Source organism: Crotalus tigris, unplaced genomic scaffold (genome assembly GCF_016545835.1).
Source record: "Crotalus tigris isolate CLP2741 ecotype Arizona unplaced genomic scaffold, ASM1654583v1 scf7180000023635.1308423, whole genome shotgun sequence".
NCBI classification, from domain to species: Eukaryota; Metazoa; Chordata; class Lepidosauria; order Squamata; family Viperidae; genus Crotalus; species Crotalus tigris.
In genome coordinates this window covers 1,034,991-1,057,216 of record NW_024100092.1, presented here as the reverse complement: position 1 = coordinate 1,057,216, position 22,226 = coordinate 1,034,991, and the positions used below count along the sequence as shown (strand labels likewise).

The window sequence follows — 22,226 nt, the reverse complement described above, 5'->3', positions numbered from 1 at the left end:
TATCATATATGAAAACTGTGATAAATCTTATCATATATGAAAATGATGAAAGCAAAGATAGAGCAAACTCAAAACTCTTTGCTCACATCTAGTGATCAAATGGACTTTTGCAACCCAAATACAGAGTATCTAGCAAAGCCTTTTACATGCCTCTTCTTAAACACAGTTAATGTTTCCTAATTTCCCCTCAAAACAGAAACTTCTTTAGATAAGACAACAGACAAGATGAAAAAGATGGACTTAATGGGAGAAAATAAATACTACACCTGGCTTAAGGCACAGCACCATTTCCATGAACATCAGGGATGAAGAACTTCTAGCTGGCCCAGCTAATCCATTTCCCCACAGACCTCAAGCAAGGTTCCTCCCCAATCTGCCTATCAAGTCCCCTTCCTACCAATTATGATCGCAGATTACCCCAACTTTTTGTTTTCCCAATAAACACAATATATACTGAGGCAAATCATTAACATACAAAAGTGGGAGGGGTCATTTGGTTACCAGGTAAAGAAGAAACAAAGCCCTGAATGAACAGGGTAAGGCTTTTGCTCTCTTGCTTCGTTAAGCTGGAAGCAAATCTGAACAAAGTCAGAGAGATCAAAAGGCAAACTAAAAGTTTCTTGGTTGTTTAATCTGAGAGAAAAATTTTAATACATAAGATAAAATATTAACAGGTTAAGATCCACAACCAGTCTATCTATCTATCTATCTATCTATCTATCTATCTATCTATCTATCTATCTATCTATCTATCTATCTATCTATCTATCTATCTATCTATCTATCTATATATATATATATATATATATAATATTTTGATACAAGAAGAATAGTATGGTAACAACAGAAGCTTGAAACAATCTCACCTGCTGTTGACAACTCAGCCTTTAGAGAATAACTAATCTCTAAACCCTTGCTGGTTTACTTTCTACAAAATGGATATTTCAGTAGCAACAAATATCAGTCATAACTCTTGAAGGGCAAGTAATCAAACTTAAGATGAACATGGTAACCAGTGGAATGGACAAAGCCATTGTCTCATATATTGGCCAAAGCAAGATTTTCATTTTTTTCTTGAAAAAGGATAGGGAATTCATTATTTTTCACTGTTAAATTTATTTGGGCGCTTAGGGCAGGGGTCCTCAACCCCCGGTCTGTGGACCAGGCCGCGCCATGCCAGCAACTGGTCCACACAAACAAGCACAGCCCCATCCGTGGGATGCAACCAGCACACAAAACCACGCACTCTCCAGTCCGTGGAAAAATCTTTCTCCACAGAATCGGTCCCTGGTGCCCAAAAGGTTGGGGACAAAAGGTTGGAGACCTCTGGCTTAGGGTACAACTTTCATTTCTTCTCTGCCTCAGAATAGTAGGGAATATAATGCGAATTCTCGTAATTATCCAGGAGGCTCAAGCAGTCCCGAAAAGATTCCCAAGACTGCACGTGTCCTTGGGGAATCAGCCTGTTTGCTTTGACTTCATGGCACACAATGTCCTTGGCATCGGTATGAATTTCCGTCAGCAGATACCATGGCATAAAGCTCTGAGGCAATCTACCAAGACTGCCCTTCCAAGAGACTTGGTCTACCATCTCAGACGGGGTAACCGCCACTTTTTTTTTTTTTTTTAACTCTCCTGAGGCTTTTGAGAAAAAGATGGTGGCAGCCAACTCAATCCTATAATTGCCCTGGCAAACTTCAGAAAGTATTAACTACTGTTTGCTGGTCTGTGACCGTAATAAAAGTTGGTCGGGACTGAAACATAAACCTTGAGAAAACTGTTTACTGTAAGCAACGTTTGATAACTGGAATTACCCAAATTGTCCAAATTCTGATGGGCAAAACATTAGACAAGGTTATGGTTACATACTTGCTATTTAATCTATTTAATACAGAACTCTGCATAAGCTTGCTTGATAATTATATGAATAAATTATAAGTACAGATATTTGTTCAATTTAAAAGAAATATTCAATTAATGAGCCTCACCCGACAATTCATTTCTACAAAGGAAATTTTGACTACCTCTGTTTCAAGTTTAAAGTGTCTCTGCTTGTTATGTAATGCATCCTATTGAGCAGTTTCAACCCGGCAGGAATAACATGCCCATAAAACAAATAATCAGCCCACCTTTCAACTTCTGGTCGAAGCATCTTCTCTCTTTCCAACATAGCAATAATTAGCTTCCCCCATTCTTTTTCAATGTCATTTGGGTGGTAGCCTTGAGGAAGCTTGATACGCCCAAACTCAATCCAAACCTTTGAAGGCAAGAAATAATTGCATAAAATTGAGAAACCAAATCAAGCATAAAAATGAGAAATAAATCCAGCGTGCACCAGCCCACACAATGTAGCTTACCTCTAGTAATTTATATAGATGCTTGATTTTTGATTTGTCTATCTCCTTTGGTGGAATTTCTGTTTCCTTAAATTGTAAATACTGGTTATAAAGTGCCTAAAGGAAAACAAACAGATATTCTGGTCTACTAAGGCTTATAAAAACTTGTCATGCTCATCACTGTGAAACCAAATTGTCTAATTTACTTAATATCAACAAGAAAATATATGGATTTACAAGAAAAAAGAGAATTAAACCATATGTCTCTCATTCAGCTTTCCCTTGGTATCTTGGTTCTTTTAAGTCCAAGGTTAAGTTAAATCTTCTACCCGCTGGTGTTCTTGGATGTAATCCCCACAGTTAAATGCTGCACAGAATTCTGTTTGATGTCTCTTTTATGAACTGGACAAGAATCCAAACCATTAAATTTGTGTTAGTTGTGGCAGTGGCTTGCGCAGCCTCAGATTAAAATGCATTCTAATGCCTCCAAGCCAGGGAGATGCCCTTTATTGCTTAATCGTTACATGAACATTGTGTATAGATTGGTGGCTCCTTCCCAAGATTCTAATATCTAAAATCACTGATTATACATAGTTGATCAGAAAGCCAGTTTTTTTTCCATCGCCACGTGAGTAACAGTAGATTGACTGAGGACTGATTTATTTATCAAACTTATATAGCCACCCATCACAGAATCATGTGATAAGGATAGAAGATAATCCATCGGTGAGAACTTCACGCATAAAAATTATGTTTGTAGGAAAATAGCATGAGAGGGGAGAAGGGATTTAACCTAACATTCTCTCTGACATAATAGTTTCCAGCATTTTTACATCAAGGGACATGTAACAGTGCAAACTATGCCAACCCCTTAAATTCTCAGAAGAGCTGTGCTGGGCAAATTTATTTCACTCTCTCCTGTACCCACTGTCTATTGTGCGGGAACTGGCTTTGGATAGATTCTGAATCGTGAATCAAATATTTTATGCTCCAACACTGCCATTTCTGTAATTTAAAGGACATGGGAGTTTTGTGGATCACTATACATGAATAGGTGAGTACTCTAAAGGAGTAGCACCTAATATTCTTTAAAAACTGTATTCTGGCAATATAAACAAAAGAAAAAAAATCACCTTGAGTTCTACAGGATTGTTTGGAAATGCTCTGTCAATCATTATTGTGGCATGGTGCCTAATCCATTGGATGAGGTAGTTCACCATATTCTGGTATTCAATCCATTTGACTTCAACATCCTAAGAGAAGCAATAAAGTAGCACACCAATTGTAAAGACTTTGCTTGTCAATTGTATCTGTTGCATTATAGCTAAGCAACCATCAAGCTCTATCTAACTTAGTCCTAAAGTGACAGCAAAAATTACAATTTAAATTGGCAAAGTCTTCTTTGCAAGCGATTTTTGAATACTATTGCAGAAACTGGATCTTCCAGGCCTATACCTCTTGAGTTCCTGATTCAAATTCTCCTCCTCTCCTGTACCCAGTATGAGATTTTGCCCACCCTTAAGTTCTCCTTTATAGCACCTGTATGTACTTGTAAACCATGTATTCTTCTGTTATCTGATTTTAGTTCTCTTATCTACTGTTCACTTGATTTCTAGCTTTACTCCCAGCACTTCCCTTACTTATTTTGAGAAGCAGTCCAGCCTTACTGTAAGCACTATACATTTTTTTTTTTGAGGCCCTCTTCTGTCAATATCCTTCTCTTACATTTCCTTCTTTTTTTTCCTTTTTTCCCCTAGTGCAGAGGTCCCCAACCTTTTGGGTACCAGGGACCAGTTCCATGGAGAGAGGTTTTTCCGTGGACTGGAGGGGGCGTGGCACTGTCTGCATCCTGTGGATGGGGCTTTGTTTGTTTGTGCGGCCCGCTGCCGGTCCACGGACTGGGGGTTGGGGACCCCAGCCCTAGTGACCTATTTTTAACTTCATAACTCTACCACATCAGGCCTTTATGCTTTTTTTCCCCACACATGGCTATGCTCTACTGCAGGGGTCCCCAATCTGGGCCATGACCTATTCACAACCAGGCCATGTGGCGGTGGGCTGACGTGCACATGTGCACAGCTCAATTCATGCAAGTGGCTGGCACCGGTGCTTGCACTTCCACTCACTGCTCACACAAATGAAGCTGTGTGCATGCGTGCGTGCTTGCCCCTCACACAAAACCATCCCCTCTTCCCTCCCTTCCCCAGGCTGTCAACCCAGAAAGGTTGGGGAATGCTATTCTAATGGATGGGCTTGAATAAGAGGTCCCCAAAATTACTCATAAACCCAGTTGCTAATTTCATGATAAACTTTAATCAGCATCATGTCCGTGAGGACTCATTTCAACATGCCCTGCTCAACAGCCTAAATATCAGATAAACCCAACAGAACACGGCATCTGAAAAAGGAAGTGGACTCAACTACCCTGCATGGAGGAAGTATGACCAAAGGGAGAGTTCTCACTTCTTCGTACTATCATTCTATGATCTATTGTTATTCAAGTTGTTCTCTACTGGAACTAGTAGTTATATGAGTTTTGAGCCCCAATGAAACAGCCACACTCTTAACTTTACCTAACATTTCAGTATTTCTGCCTAAAAATTGTTCTGAGTGTATAAAACTAGTTTCTTACTTACATGTGCACTGATGCCTTCACCACCTTCAGGTACCTTAGGAAATGCATCATAAAGTGATGATACATAAGTGATTACTGATTTCTCATCTGGCGAGGAGACATCGACATCTAAAGTGTACAAGTGGACAGAGGCAATGTTCACAATTCAGATACCACAACATCAGGCTTTCTATCAAGCTTTTTGAAGCCTGTCAATCAACAGCATTTTCAATTCATCAACTCACCTTCAGGATCCAAAAGCCTGGCAACTCCAAGTTTTTCAGCTACAAAAAAAGCATGCTCTAAATTTGCAAGGTTGCTTTGAACAGCAACAGTATTCATGTCTACCAGGTCCGGCCTGTAAAAGAAAAGAATGCAATCTGGTTTTAGAGCACAATACGTGAGCAGTGATGTTCATTTATTTTTGAATATGAGATAGGTTTTCAAGGGAAAGGTTATTACTTCAGAGGAAATGGGCCATACATTTCAACTTTTCAGGTCCCAGACAGAATTTTCTCTCTGAAAAAGAATGATTTAGGTTTTTATCCCAAGGGAAAGGCAGAGGAGTGGAAACTTCCAGTATTTTACATAGAGAAGTCACTGGTTGAGATCAGAATCCCTTGTCATTCCAAAACATTACCTCTGGATATCTTACAATTAACAAGACATGCCTCACCTCTTCTGCCTTTTGTAGATAGGAAAAGTAAGTGGTGGGCAACATTTTGAGAAGAGGGTGGTTCAAAATGATGGTATCTTGAAACTACATCTTATGATGGACTTGTCTTACTCTAATAAAATTCCCTGCTTCATCATGCTTGCCAACTTTTTTTTATATCTCTTATGTTTTAATGCTTTTAAGTGTAGTTTCTTTGTCATGTCACCCAGAGCTGTTGAGAGGAAGGCTGCATACAAGTTTTTGTTGTTACTGTTTCTTCCTCTTCCTCCTCCTCTTCTTCTTCTCCCCCTCCCCTCCCCACCTTCAGCATGCTTAGTTCAATTTCTCCCTATCTTGTCACTCCATCTTCTCCCGATTGAGCTAAAAAGAATCCTGGCCATTCATGTTATAGAAAGACATAGGTGGGGGAAACAACCATCAGAAAAAAAGGAACTAAGATAGGAGTGGAAAATATTATGTTCAAATGTTTTCCATATCTGCAACTCCAACAAGCCCTTGCCTCTAACCATGCTAGTTAGTGATAAGAGAAATTGAGCCTGAAGACACAGTGCTGTCTAAAAATTAAGGAAATATAGTTTTCCAATTCTAAAATGGGTGGGATGATTTTCTAATGATAATCATCATACATTTCAGCTTACAGTCACCTCCATTCATCCACTCATTAAAGATATTACCCTAATATATAGGGTTTCTTGCCTGAGCAGGGGATTGGACTAGATGACCTCTAAGGTCCCTTCCAACTTATTATTGTTGTTGTTGTTGTTGTTATTGATCATTGCACAGTCAGCCAGATGTTCAGACTGGATTTGGCATTTCTGTCTACATATCGAGTCCTGGGATAGGCAGATGTGGATGTTTGATGGTATTACAGATATCGTCACAGGATGGAAGCAGTTCCTAGCAAGGCTGCCTTTTGCTGCTGCTGCTGCTGCTGCTATTATTATTATTATTATTATTATTAGTAGTAGTAGTAGTAGTAGTAGTAGTAGTACTAGTATTAGTATTAGTATTATTATTATTATTTCTTCAGTTTCTGGCTGAAGTATGCTTTGGCTGTTAATTCCTTAAACAGTGAGAAATCTCTATTGATTTTTTTTTTTTTAAAAAGAGGACTTCAATCAAAGATATCAGCAAAAAGTCCAAGCCCTGCAATTAACACACTATTAGCCTCAACCTACCCAATTTAAACTTTAAAAGTTATTACTTCCTTCAATTGATTTATGAAAACAATATCTTCGGATACAACACTCAGATAATGAATGATAAAATTCATTATAACCATGGCAGATTTGAAAAATAGACCTTTTGTATCTGTTGTGCTACTAACAGATTAATAAACAAGAATATATTTTGAAACAAACGAACACTGTGTGAAGCTGCAAAAGGGAAGAAATCTATCTAAAAACATACAGATGTTCCTCTGATTCTGCTGACTTCTGAGACATTTCACACATGTTGCTTGTAATGAAGCAACTTGTGATATGCAAAACTCAACTATGCCTATTCAGCTGCCAATTTTTCAAAACAAGAAAGGGCAAGTTGTAATATATTTGCTATCTTTTTAGTGAAAAAAAATGCCACTGCCACATAAACAGACTGCAATGCAGAATGTTTTTCTTTAATTCAAGAAGAGGCAAGCTGAAATTTGCTTTGCAACATCAAGTGACTCCAAGGCAACCACGTTTGTATTACAAATGTCAAATCTATTATCTCTAGTTGTTGTATGTAGTGAAACTCAAATCCACTCTGCAAATTACTTACCTCAATAAATGCATAGGGAAATATCCCCCCAAAGAAGAATTAGACAGAAGAAAATATTTGTCTCTTTCACCTTATTATTGGTACTAACCATCATTTAAAATGTTAATATTAGTTACAATTATCTTCAGCCTCATTTTATAAATAATATAGTACCGTATATCTAAGATAACCATGGTACCTATCCTAAAGGGATATTTAAAAAGTGCATATCTATATATTTATACACGAATAGTATTTATGTTAATTATTAAAGCTTATCCAGTGATGATAAAATACATGTCAAAAACACATCTATGATGTACTTATTCTAAATATGCATTATCCAGTCTTTATAAGTGCGAGTCATTCTATAGCAGATTTCTCACTAAACCTATTTCCTGCCAAAGAAAATATATGAACTCAAATAAAGGGAAAGAGCAGGAAGAAAACATAACAAATTGCTTGTATTGTGATTGTCAGAATAAGGTATCTTTTTTCCAAATATTGTTTGATTTTGGCCCTTTTAAAATTATAGATCAGTGATGGCCAACCTTTTAGAGACCGAGTGCCCAAACTGCAACCCAAAGCCCACTTATTTATCGCCGGGTGCCAGATGGGCGTGGCCTACTGGGTGGGCATGGCAGATTGTGTGGGTGTGGCCAAGGTGGGCGTGGTCACCTCAATGTTGCTCATGGGGAGGGATGCCTCTGGGGGGGTGGGCAGAGTTGGGAGAGATCCAGGGAGTCTCTGGCAGGTGGGGCGATAGGCAAGAGGCTCATCCTGCGGGATGTGGTGAGGCAGGGCGGGGGTGCCATTGCCATGGGGCAAGGCAAGGGCTGGGGCGGCTGCTGCTTGACACCATTGGCCCCCGCACACAGAGGCCTACGAGCACATGGGGGCCGACGGTGTCCGTCAGCAGCCACAGCCTGCTGGCCCCTCAACTGGTGCATTCTGGGGCTCCGCAGCCTGCCGCCAGCAGTTCAAAGAAGCCGCCTCTGAGCTGGATGGCCGCTCGACAGCTGAGGAGGCGATGCAGTGGGTCGTGCCCAGGAAAAGGAGAGCATGCGAGGCCAGGAGGGACGGGACGGGAGAGGGGGGGAAACCAGCCGTGCCGGGATGCATCCAGCCACATGGGACCTTGGCGAGTTAGCAGGCGGCTGGTTGAAGAGGGACAGTTGCCATCTCCGGAGCATGGTACATGTGCCCACAGAGAGGGCTCTGAGTGCTGCCTCTGGCACCCATGCCATAGATTCGCCACCACTGTTATAGATTATCTAACCACATGGATTAAGAAAATAGAATCTAAGAAACTTCATTCTTTTGGGACAACCATTTCCTAATAAAAAATGTATGTAAAATTTTTCAGTAATTCTTGGTGTCTTGGTTAAGAAATACTTTTCAAAAGAAACTTTCTATAAACCTGGCACTTATACATGAGTTATTGACTAAATCTCACTGGTACCACACAGACAGGTAAAATCCAAATCTTGTATAGATTGGGAACTGCCATTTTAAGAGAACTGAATACATACATTAAAATGTATGCAGACAATATTCTCTGTCTGACTTAGTACTCTAACACTGGCAATATATCTCTCTAGTTTTCAATACAGTAGTGTTTTTTTCTAGAATTCTCAGTCTTATAACCCTATTTATTTTGATGTCAATGAACACAGGTTAAACATTTCCTCAGCTTGGGAATGTAAAAATAGTCTGTATTCAACCTCAGCTATTGTCTTCTGTTTATCAAATGAAGCAGGTCAATAGTTCCAATATCAAATTAAAAATAAAATATTAATGGGTTTCATAAGGCCTCATTACAAATATATAGTTGGCTCCATGTATAGTAACGCTGAAAGAATGGTTATAGTGTCTCTTATTAATTTCATTAAAAGGAACAAATCTGTATTTAATCAAAATTTTATTAAAAATGTCCACTGTAGTCTATCAACTGCTTTCCCCCACATCTGATGATATCACCATTCTTCATTTCAATATTGTGTTTAATGACCTCTTATAAAACCTGATTGTGTAAAATAAATAATCAAAGATTGGTCATTAGTCATCCAGCCTTCCATCCAGACTTAAAGGCCATCTCAATCACAAATTAAACTCTAGATAGCTTACAAAATGGAAAAATTAAAATAACAATATACCCCCCAAATTACCAAGCATTCTCATTGGGAAAAACAACAAAACAAACCACATAACTTGTAAAAAAAAAATTTTTTTAGCAGGGAACAGGTTCAGAATCTACCTTGCTCAGGGGCTGCTTATAGAACCAAACCTTCACAGTTTCATGGAAACATAGCTAAATTGAGATTGTATCGATTTCAGTAGGCACATCTACTGGGAATGCTGTCAGATCTTACTGGATGGGCAGGGGCAATCCATAAATATTTAGGCCCTAAGTTATGTAGGACTTGATAGGTGACAACCAACACCTAGAATTGCACCCAGAATTGCATCTGATCACTAATGCAGTTTGCAAACTAATGGTGTTAAGTGAGCAAAACAAATATGCTCATAGCTTCTTACACTAACACATCCCTGAACCTTCTGTATGGCCTTCAAGAATAGTTCCACGTACAGTGTATTGTAGTAATCCAAACAGGTGCTGACTAAGACATGGATAACCATAAAAAGGCCTCCCTATGTAGGAAAGATACAATTGGTGTGTGAGATCGATTTGTTCAAGACTCTCTTGGCCAAAGCTTCCACTTAATGAAACTCTAGGAAGACCCCCAATTTACATACAAGTTCCACTGAGGGAGGTGTAACTATCAAGATTTAAAGATAGTAAACCCAGTCATTAAAGCTTTACAGAAGGCTAACCTGTTCCACAGAGCAAGGGCTGCTGTAGAAAAAGCTTGTTTTCTAGTCCCTGCCAGCCGGCATTCTTTGGCTGATGTGATTTGCAACATGTCCATCCGATTTGATCTAATTGGATGGGTAGAGACTCTTGGAAGAAGGCGATCCCTCAGGTATTCTGGTTCCCAAGACATATAGAGCTTTTGTAGGTAATCACCAGAACCTTGAATTGCATCTGGAAACACACTGGTAACCAGTGTAGCTCATGCAGGGGTGATGGTACATGTACTGTATATCTGGCACCAGTTATTATCCGCACGGCTGCATTCTGCACTAGTTGAAATTTCCAAATAGTCTTCAAGGACAGCCCCACATTATAGTACTCTATTCTGGAATTTACAAGGGCATAAATTACTGTGAGCAGTGCCTCCCAGTCCAGGAATGGGCACAACTGGTGCACTATCTGAAGGTATGCAAAGGCCCTCCTGGCCATGGCTTTTTCAAGCAGGAGCTGGTCCTTCTCCAGGAGGATCCCCAAATTGTGCACTAGGTCTATTTGGGGCAGTGCCACCCCATCTAGAACCAAAGGTGGAAGATCCCTGTCTCCAGGTGGGTCCAAATACTCACTATCTTGCAAGGATTGAGTCGGAGTCCTTAGCAACCCCCAGATACTGGGATAGGACATCCATGGCATCACTCAAGGGGCCTGGGATAGAGATATAGAGCTGGTGTTGTCCACATATTGATGATATCTCACCCCAAACTGACGGATCACATCACCCAGTGAGGTGACTGTCACCTGCTCATCAATAGGAGGTGTGAGTCCAGGAGTGCAACCCCATCCAAAATTAAAGCTAAACTATTCCAATATTTAGGTAACCCTCATGTCTACATCCATGAGGTCTGAGAGGGATTTAATCAGATCCACTTCCTTCCCATCCAGGCTTAAATAGCCCCCAAGGCCCTAAGACAGAATCTCACAAGGTTCATTTGGTAGGACTTGTGTAGCTGCTATAATTGGATATCATCAGCATACTGAGGACAGAGAACCACAGACCTGCAGATGATCTTACCCAGAGGTTTCATATAGATGATAAACAAAAAGGAAACCTGCGTTATCCCACAAAATAGGCCCCTTGGACCTTGCCCAAGTCCCCACAAGCCAATAACAATAAAAACCGGCTCTTAAAGAAGGAGAAGAACCACTTTAAAATAGTTCCCCCAACTGGTCCAGTAGGACACCATGGTTGATAGTATCACTGCCATCATAGGTTCACCATAGGTCATGTCGAAGTGCAACCAAAGCTATCTCCATACTAAATCCCAGCTGGAGACTGAAATGGATTTAGATAATCCAGGATCCTCTTTAACTACAGTCCACTTTTTCAACAACTTTCCCTAAAGAAGGAAGACCAGAGACACCACCTCCTGATAGTACACAATAGCCAGCTTATTCACCGATATCCACACATCCACAGCAAGTAGAAAGGATTTCTATCTTGCAATATACCATGATTCCTCTTAAAAGAATAAACAGAACTTAATCGTTCTGATGGATCCAAAGTGCACCATAAGAAAGTCACAAGCTAGTCTAATTTGATTGGGGGGGGGGTCAGCTTCAGAGCTAAGATTGTGATCTGGCCAGTTATCTACTTTTAAGTTTTATATACTCCCTGGGATATATTGGGGCGGGGAATGAAGAACCTTTTTCATCAAGGGAATATTTCCTAAATTATCTTTATTTTACTGTGTTGTTAAAACATTCTTTGGATCAAGATCCATCACTCACAAAATTTTACAGCACGCAGAGTGCAAGTTGTACTGTATGAAATCCACTTGACTCCACCTGAAATTCTGTTCCTTTTCTCAATTTGAAAACTTTAAATGTTAAGTGATCCCCTGCAGCAGAAAAGTAGAAACCTAGAAGCAAAGCTTACCAAATTTCTCTTCCTGGGCAGAGCTTTTACAGTATTTCCCTGCTCCGAGAAAAAGCAAGAATAAGCTGCACAGTAGAAAAACAGCAAGCAGAAACTTGAAGGTGCACATAATAGATGACTTCTTCCTTTCAAATGTATCCTGTAGCAATCCAAGGCTTGACACTTAGTAATATTTTGATTCTTCCCCATTTGTAGCTAGAGGCAACTGACATGCTGCGGCAAACGGTGGCATCTTTGCTTCTCCTATCCTCGAGGAATGTATTCAAGTTAGATCTTGACAGCCTGAAACATGTTTTAACAATTGCCACAGTACAGAGTGTACAACCCTTGCCTGGTGGGCTGGCATGAAACCAATGTTCCAGACCAAACCTCTGCTATATATATGATTTGTTTGCCTTAAAGCAAGACTTGCATCTTGCAAACTTTCCCCACCTAAAATTCTTTGCCTTGACTTCTGCCATGTTTTAATGGATCTGGCAGCTCACACAGCTCTGTTTGCCTCACAAAATCTGGGAAGCGTGATCTCCATTTCTGAATAGCTTCTCTTCCTCTACTTGGGGATTGCTACTGGTTCTCATCGGAAGCTCAACCTAAAGAGCCAAAGAGCTTCTCGGCAGAGCCAAAAGGCTCTGAGTTAATCTCTCATCTACTCAATACAATTGCAATCTATCCGCAGTCTCTTGAGCTGGGATTTTTTATTATTTGTTTACTGCTGTAATGTTCCCACATTTTTCAATAGCTTTCCTGTAGTCTCCGGCTAAGTCTACTGCACAATAGACCAGGTGTGCTTGCTGCTAATCAGTTTATTATAAGCGTCTTTTTTTCCCCCTGTGCACCTCGATTTTTCTTTTTATTACTACAAAATACTTGCACAGCTGGTATTTATTCTTTTTATACGCTTTTCCTGACTGCTGGCTCAGACATTTCACAAGAACTGGTGAAAAGCTTTCCTTGATAAACAAGACATATTTCATTCCATATTCATGAGGCTATGTGCATTTTTACTATGTGCGTAAAATCTATTCAAACTTGCTGCATACAGACGTCATCCTCAAGTGAAAGGAATAATCAGTAATAGTATTTTTTCTGCATTCAATCTTTCTAAGCTTAGCTTTTTCTACTATAATTGTAAACACGTATACTTTTAGGGGTGGAAGGAAATCCAACCTGATTCATTTGAAAGCCTTTCCATAATATTTTCCTGGTAAGGTTTTTACAAGGGTTTTTACGCCGGATCTTACTTCAACTCTCCCTATCTGGGCTTGGGACCTCAAGCAAGTACAGGAGCATATAAAACCAAACATATTCCTGGAAGCAAAAATCACAAAATTTCATCTTACCTATTCCGGACATGTCATGTGATCAAGCTCACTGGAAAAAGCAATTATGCTTGTAATGGTCAGTGGTAAAAAGGAAGCAAATAGCCAAAAATCACTATGGCTAGATACCATCAAAAGCAACACCATAAAACAATTGAAAACTGTACAAGATTGGAGAGAAAGGAAGAGAGAGAGGAGAGAGAGAGAGAGAGAGAGAGAGAGAGAAGGAGAGAGAGAGAAGGAGAGAGAGGGGGGAGGGGGGAGCAACAAAGATGGTTAGGGGACAGGAGGATAAAACATATGAAAAACACTTGCAGGAATTGGGCATGTCTACTTTAATGAAAAAAAGGAGTGACATGATAGCAGTGTTCATATATCTAAAGGGTTGCCACAAAGAAGAGAGGGTCAACCTATTTTCCAAAGCACCAGGACAAGAAGCAATGGATGGAAACTAATCAAGGAGAGAAACAACCTAAAACTAAGGAGAAATTTCCTGTCAGTGAGAACAATTAATCAGTGGTTTGCCTTCAGAAATTGTGTGTGCTCCATCACTAGAGATGTTTAAGAAGAAATTAGACAGCCATTTGTCTGAAATAGTATAAGGTTTCTGCTTGAACACAGGATTGAATTAGAAGACTTCCCAGGTCTTTTCCAATTCTGCTATTCTGACATAGTTTTCATTTCTGGTTTGAAATTATGAAAATTATGTTAATTGTTATTATGTTATAATTAATGAATTACTCGTTATGTTCTGTTGAGGGCCTATCTGCTTCTTTCCTGAGCTTCAAAATAAATAATCAGACCCGAAAAAAGAGACTGGACAACCATTTGTCTGAAACGACATAGGCTCTCCTGCTTGAATAGAGGGGTTGGACCGGAAGACTCGCTTTCCACTCTGTTATTCTGTTACAATCATCTACCACCCTACAGCTATGCCCTCTCCCTATTAACAATAATTATTACAAATATGGCTATGAGGATAGTATTTCTTATTTGTTTTATTCATACACACATCCCCAATTATCAATTGTGATCATAAATGTTATATTAATATCCATCTTTTCAACATAAATGCCTATTTTTATGGCTTTGGAGAAATATGAAAATTTTAAAAAGGCAAGGAAATAATTTTTAAAAGGCTGATGTTTGGAATGAATGTTCTCTTTTGCTAAAGTGAACATTATCTTTTTGCCTAGAGATCAGTAAAGGGAGAGGCCCGGCTCCAGAATTTCTTGACCCCAACTATTGCATTTATTTAAAATTTTATATATTATTAAACTTCTCAATGTCTCCTGGGCTTTGCAGTATTAAAGTTAAAATATCAATAAAAAGAAAAAGATAAAATTAATCAAAGAGATAAAACTATCATTGTTCCTAATATTTATAAGCCAAGTAACAGTTCTCTCAAATGAAATACTCTGGAGAACAGCTGTATCTTAACTTCCTTTTTAAAAAATCCACACAGAGGATGCTAGTTAAATCTCTTGTGTAGTCTTTTTCCTATGACCAAGTATCTCCCTACTGGTCTCCTCTCTCCTAAACTTCATACCTAGGGGAAATTCTTAATATTCTTAGATGACATGTGCAGTCAGAACTGGTTTGTTCTATTTAAAGAAGACTGTCCTGGAGATATCTGGAGTCAAGCCGAAAAGTACTTTATAGTTCAAAACCAACAATCTGAATTGTATTCAGAATCCTACTGGAAGCTAATTGAACATCCACAATATCAGAGTTAAGTAGCTATAGAGGACAAATCATTTCACACTAACTGTAACTTCAAAATAGCCTCCAAAGGCAGAACAAATGTAGAGTACATAATAGTAGTCTATCCTAGAGTTCATGAGGGCACAAGTTACTATTGTAAGGCATTCAATAGGAACTACCAACTAGTGTACAAACCAAAGCTTGATTGAACTAATTCAGACAAGTCGTGGAGATCAATATTTATTGAAACTGAATAGAATGATCTTTTCCATGTAGAAGAAAAGTGAAATGAATCCTGCAAACGTCAGAAGGAAGAGAACATTAATGCAAGCTCTCTTCACTCTCCCTGCTGACAGGGGGAGGAACTGAACCCTTCTTAACACTGTGTCTCCTTCTCCTACTTTTCACAAGCAATCCAGAAAGCTACCATGATTGATGGTATTAAGAGTAACTATGAGTTCTAAGAGGATCAGGAAGAACATACTCTCCCCGGCAAAAAAAATCAGGGTCACAATAAAACTTGACAAACATACTATGATTCATATCTTTTGGTGCAGCTTACCTAATTTCTCTTAATTGCCCTTAAACATCCAAAAACATTTTCTGTATGTTGACTGTTCTACACACATTTACTTAGAAGCAATTTCACTTATTTGTAAGGAAACCCCAAAATTTTATTTGCTGTTCAGTACCTGGATTATTGGAACTGAAACAATAAGACAAGGAAATTCCTGGAGAGGTACAATGTGGTCTTATTTGATTAAAACTGTATGCTTTCTGAAGATACACGGGGTCTTTTTGTATTTTGTTATGATGTTGCAGCACGGCTACTAATATGAACCAATACTATATTGAAATAGGATAATTATCTTTAGAGTATACCATTCCTAAGAGGAGCCCAAGTTGTGCCAACAAATTATATACAAATATTAAATTGACTTTCTAAATATTATCAGTTCTAGAAATTTTATCCTAATTTAACTTATTTTATATATTTAAAAAAAATATCAAGATGTAACCCAAAAATCTCATTGATTTCTGAGGAAACATATATAAGAGCATTGTATAAAAATGAACAATGAAAAAAAGCTTCCATAAAAATGCACTTTTAACTTTTTGGGAAGTAAATATGTTTTGTCTTTTCCTACTCCATCTCAATCAAGTATTTAAGATGGGACAGAACTGCACCCATACAAAAATAACATAAAATGACTGAATTGAATGCTACCAATAACCTGCTGCTCCAATTCAACGGGAAGACAGATAAATCCATTACAGAAGACCCATGGCAACAGGTTATACATGTTTTGCAATACCAAAACCTGTTTAATGAAGTTGAACTTCAAATACTACTATAAAACTTTATCCCTAGATAAAAAACACACCTGATGCATGTTAGCAATTTGCTATTTTATTATGTTCTGCCAGTGACTTACTTATTACAAACACATTTAGTGCGAATTTCTATTCTGCCTTTATAAAATCAGTAACTTTGCTACAACCCTTTCAATTCTTCAGAGGTGCTATGTAAGATTTTATTTAACATTTATAATTTTGGAGATATAGCTAAAGGAATAGATAAAAACAACAACAACCAGGGAGACAAAATAACTAACTAGTTCAGGAAGGAATTTCTGTTGGCTTCAGCAATAAATATAGCCCCCAGCAATTTTCTGAAAGCAATTATCTAATCTAAACATACACATAAAAGTGAAAATTAAAAAAGACAGGCTAACACATTTATTCAAGAAACACTTTCTAATGCATCAAACGCATGGGAGCCCAACTTAATCCATTCATAGACTAAACTTAAATGCCAAGTCTTGCAGTTCCTCCGCAGTGTAACCCTTACAAGGAGAAAGGGAAAGTCATGTAGAGATCAACAAATGTTAACTTGTTTCACCTTTTCTGCTCCTTCCACTCATTATAAATAAAGAGTTTGGCTTGCTCCTTCCCCTACAAAACACTTGACAAGCTACCAGTATTTTAAAAGTTTCTCACATCTGGGAACATGATCTCTGTTATCCTGTCATCTGATGACAAGGAAACAGCCACTGTGATCTCAGCCTCCAGGAATGTCTTCAGTTCCCCCTGAGTCTTTTAACTCAGAGTCATGTTTATCTCTATTAAAAATCACAGGAAAGATTTTTAGAGGTCACTTGATCCTGACAGCCCAATTTTCTCAACTAGTGAGCACTCTTTGAGCTGCCTCTCTGGCTTCTGAACATTAGACATTGCTCAAAAATTCTCAAATGTATCCTTAAAGACCGTGAGTCGTACTTTAAAAATGCATAAATAAAATTGGAAGGTGAGTTTCTTAGATAAACTATCATGAAACCTTGATTTAATTCACTCCTGTTTAGCAGATTTTGGATGTGACTAAAGCTCTATATAAATAGGCCACATCTTGCAAAAAAAAAAAAAAAACACACACACACACACAATTTTTTTTGCATCTCAAGAAGTATAAACAAGGCATTTAAATGTAGATAAATTTTACCTTAATTCTACAATATGCCTTACACTATGGCTTCATGACACAAATCAAATATAGTAAATACAATAAATCAAAGCTGTAACGCACTTTCAAATTTAATGAATATTTAGGTTTAACAGGTTTCCTCCACCCCAAATGGTCTGTTAAAATGTGGTTTCATTATAATACGTCCAATATCTTGATATTATACATTTTTAAATGTTTTTGCTGAGTATTTGACCCATGTTTGGACAACAATATCAAGGCCCAGGAAGGCAAATTCCAAATAATGTAACCTGTAAATATGACATCAGAGTCTTGATGTCAACACATGCGCAAACACTTGAGTTGCAAGTGCATGAACCTGCACATCAGCCCTCCACTTGCATGGCCCGGTTCCCCTCTTCCCCCCCCCCAGCTGGACTGCCAAGAAGATTACCTCTTTGATTCCAAAAGACCATTGTCTAATTCAGAGATCCCCAACCCCCAGGCTGCAGCCCACTACTGGGCCATGGCCTAATTGGAACTGGTCAGCGCAAGCAGCAGGCTGCAGCAAGCAAATGCATGCAGCTCAACATGAGTGCCAAGCAGGCTGGTGTGTGTGCACAGCTCAACTTGCGCAAGTTGAGTTGCAAGTACATGCATGTGCACGCCAGCCCACTGCTCCCGCATGCACATCAGCCCTCTGCTCGCACGGCCCAATTTCCCTCTCCCCCCCCCAGCTGGGCCGCCAAGACACAAAAATTGGGGACCGCTGGTCTAATTGCTACAATGTATGATGCATGCTTTACCAAACAGACCTCAAGTTTAATGATGAATCTTTCCAACTTTCTAATTCCTCAGAATAATTATTTCCAAAAGTGCAAATACCTGTATTTATGACAAACAAAAGTGCAAATACCTGTATTTATGAATGATGGCATTAAATAATCTCCCATCTCGCCAACAGGTAGTGAAGTTTTCACAACGAACTCCAGCATAACCTTCTGTTATCTGTTGCGTCCAAAGAAGCAATCGCTCTTTAGCAGACATATCCTCTGACTCTCCAGTAACATGGATATCAGAAATCTGTATGAAAATAGGATAAATCAGTCAAGTGAATACAGCATAAAATGATTAATAGCAATACAATCAGCCACACCTCATGTTTTCCCCACTCCACTAATATTAGAGTCGAGAAAATAACATTACTATTGAAGAGCTGAAATAACTCCAAGTTATTTGGGATAAAATCTCCAAATGGCACAGATACCTTTGCAAGATTTCCTCGAGAAAGCAGTTATACCTGGAAGAGTTAATGTTAAAAGGAAAGCAAACCACCAAAGCACATGATGGCTGGACACCATCAAAGCTGACCCAAGCCACAGCATAGAACAACTCAAAGAAGTAGTGCAAGATCAGAAGGCATGGAGACACCTGGCCCACAGAATCCCCAAGAATCGAACCCGATTGAATGGATAACATCATCATCTTCACCTTAGCAAGAAGCCTTGTAATGTAACAGAACTGAATCAAGAGCCTCCACTCTACTGTATAGGCATACTCTTCATTTAGTGACCAAGTTCTGTTCCAGGAACCAAGCCATTAAGGAAAATTGTTGTTAAGAAAACACAGCAAAGCTCAAGATACAGATGCTGCGAAGAACACAGGTTGCGGCTGTCTCATTCAGATAAAGTTAAGTTATTCTCTATTGTTACTCCGACTCTGGCATGCATTGTTGTCAGATGCACCAAATTTGGTCAGAAAATGAATTTTTTAATCACAGTTTATTAGTGCTGTATTTGCAAACAGTCACTAACTGAGATGGTCACTAAACGAGGAATGGTGTAGTACGGAAATGTATTAATTCAAGTCTATTCCTGGGTGGATAGTCACTAGGAGTCAAATGGTATATGCATTTTTATTATTATCAACAGATGGCCCCTAAGCTGATGTTTCCATCAGATGGAAAGCACAATGAAATCCCCCTATTTTTTGTCACCTAATTTAAGAGCACAATTAAGATAAAATACATTAGGGCATAAGAACAAATAATAACAAGGAGCAGTAGGCCTAAAGAATGTACTGGAACATTATCTTGTGAGAGCAAGGCAATTGGAACAGTGCCAACAATATATGATAACATGAAGTAGAAAAATATTTTTGGGTAGTAATTTCCTGTCTTTTTAGAAAACCAGAGTGAACCACTCCACCCACCCCTCAAGTTTTTATAGCATCTTTTGATGATAGCGTAAGAACACCATTATTTTCAATGGTTCAAATGAAGTCCTTTGAAGATGAAAGAAAAGGGGATTCTGAAATATGTAGCTAAGAAATAGGTCATTTGTCTGTAGAGATTTTACTGCTTTAAAATATTCAGGAGGATTTCTCATTGGAAAAAATAGGATCACTTCAAAGCTTTCAGCCTGCAGCGGCTAACAGAACAGGAGAAAAATTACATTAAAATGTTTTTTTAAGGTTTTAATTTTTTATCTGCTAAGTGACAGCACTTAGAAGACTACAACTGATCTCCAATAGATTAGGTTAGTGTTTAGGTGGAAGATTACTAGGAAAGTTAGGATTGAAGGCTAGATGGACAAATTGTAATAGCAGCCCTCCAAAAGACAAGGACAAATCATTTCTGTTCTGATGCCAAGAAAGTTGCATGACTAAGTTATGAGAAGTCAAACTTCCCTTAAAGATGATTTACTTTTACCTTTATGTGAACAGGGAGATTTAACCTCTGGCAAGCATCAAAAGTGAACAACAATAACAACAACAATTCTTTCCTCTTTCTCACTCCCTAACATGTATTTAGAAATACACAATCTTTGCTATAGGAAGGATGATCAAATACAAAATGTCTAAATCAGTTTTAGGGAGCTAGTTTGGTTATATGTAGTAGTAGTAATAATAATAACAACAACAACAATAGTTGGAAGGGACCTTGAAGATCATCTAGTCCAACCCCCTGCTCAGGCAGGAAACCCTACAACATTTTAGACAAATGGCTGTCTAGTCTCTTCTTAAAAACTTCCAGTGTTGGAGCATTCACAACTTCTGGAGGCAGGTTGTTCCACTGGTTAATTGTTCTAACTGTCAGGAAATTTCTCCCTTATGCCTTTTTAATATAGTTAACAGCATAACCATTCCCCTATATTCTGACAAAATCTGAACTGAAAGAAGCATCTTCTTTACTGCTCACTGCAGTAAGAAATGGACTAAACCTTTGGCATACTTTACAATTGAATGACTTTCAACAACTGTGTACAGTATATCAGAAACAACACAGAAGAACCAGTGCACAATTGCTTCCTCTTCATAAGTGACTTTTGGAAGCAGCGGAATTCTCAAGACTGTCAGTTACCTCTGCATTGAGTCAGGGAAATATGATGCACCAGCAACACAAAACAAAATAAAGGAATCTGAATTTAAACTGTAGTTGCTAAAGATTTATTAGGGTTCCAAGCCCAAGCTCATGAAGTGGACTGCATTTCCAAATGTCGCTACACTACTCTTCGTTCTCACCCCTACAACAGTCTTCAATGCACAGGGATCATCTTTCATCTTCTTTCATACAATGGAAGATGATCATCAGAACTTCATACAATTAAAACCAGGTCTTCCACCACTGACCACCAACAGCAAATGGAAAACGCAGGAGAATCACATTAGACCAGTGGTTCTCAACCTTTTTAATGCTGTGACCCCCCCCCCCAACCGGTCGTAAGTCGAGGACTATTCAACCGGTTGTAAGTTGAGGACTATTCAACTGGTGCAGCACCGTTTGCAGAATGGGACTTTTGGCGGGCTCAGCAGGGCAGAGACAGCCTTGACAATTCCTATTGGCTTTTGAAAGCCAATAGAATTAGACTCTATTTAAGAGAGTCTATTTTACTGGCTTTCAAAAGCCAATAGAATAAAAGGGAGTAGCACAGCTAAGGAAAAGGGGGAAAAAATGGCGGACTGTGTTGTTTGGCAACCCCCGTGAAATGGTCGTTCGACCCCAAATGGGGTCCTGACCCACAGGTTGAGAACCACTGCATTAGACCATATTCCTTCACAGGTAGAAAAACCATTGCTCTCTTTCTACCTCCAGAATTCTTACATTTTTGTACTCTATCCAAAACGATGCTCCAAGCAAGGGATTGGGGGGGGGGGAGGAGGAGAAGAAAGCTGGGTGAGGAATTAAACTCTAGCTTTTCTTTTCCTACCCTCCCTAGTCCCACAGATTTATGGGAGAGAAGGAAATATGTCTGCGAACAATTGGTTAGATTAGAAGAATTAAACAAAGCCCTGCCTTTTGCTGATATATTTGACTGGCTTCAGCTCTCTTCCCTCTCTCAACTCATCAAAAGCCACAACAGTAACAAAACAAAAAATTAATTCTTTTGCATAAGTGATCCTTTATATATTTCTTTCTGGTTCCTTAACATAATCTTTCTCCTAGCTTATTTATTGGGAGCTAGGCCTATGAGAGAGATTTGAAAAGGAGATTGTTTTCTTTTAACAAGCATGATTCTGATAAGCTACTTGAAACATTGGAGGGGGGGGTTCCGCCATGGAAATCTGGGAGGCACATGATTAAATTATAATCTTGAGGACAGCAATAATAGCTCATCTGTTGGGTAGCA

General features: G+C 38.9%; 1 protein-coding gene across 39 annotated transcripts in view; it reads right to left on the bottom strand.

Annotated features, from left to right (window-relative positions):
- Positions 1-22,226, bottom strand: part of DST (dystonin) — a 314,302-nt gene that overhangs the window by 181,077 nt on the left and 110,999 nt on the right. For 38 of the 39 annotated variants that reach the window (XM_039320283.1, XM_039320278.1, XM_039320288.1 and 35 more), the window contains 6 exons: positions 18,515-18,681; positions 5,196-5,308; positions 4,973-5,079; positions 3,470-3,589; positions 2,358-2,453; positions 2,130-2,257 (listed from right to left, as the gene is read on the bottom strand). In XM_039320283.1, the coding sequence (XP_039176217.1) occupies positions 2,130-2,257; positions 2,358-2,453; positions 3,470-3,589; positions 4,973-5,079; positions 5,196-5,308; positions 18,515-18,681 (731 nt within the window). Of the gene's footprint in view, positions 1-266; positions 481-2,129; positions 2,258-2,357; positions 2,454-3,469; positions 3,590-4,972; positions 5,080-5,195; positions 5,309-18,514; positions 18,682-22,226 lie in introns of those variants that run through there. The other variant, XM_039320299.1, reaches the window with a different exon arrangement.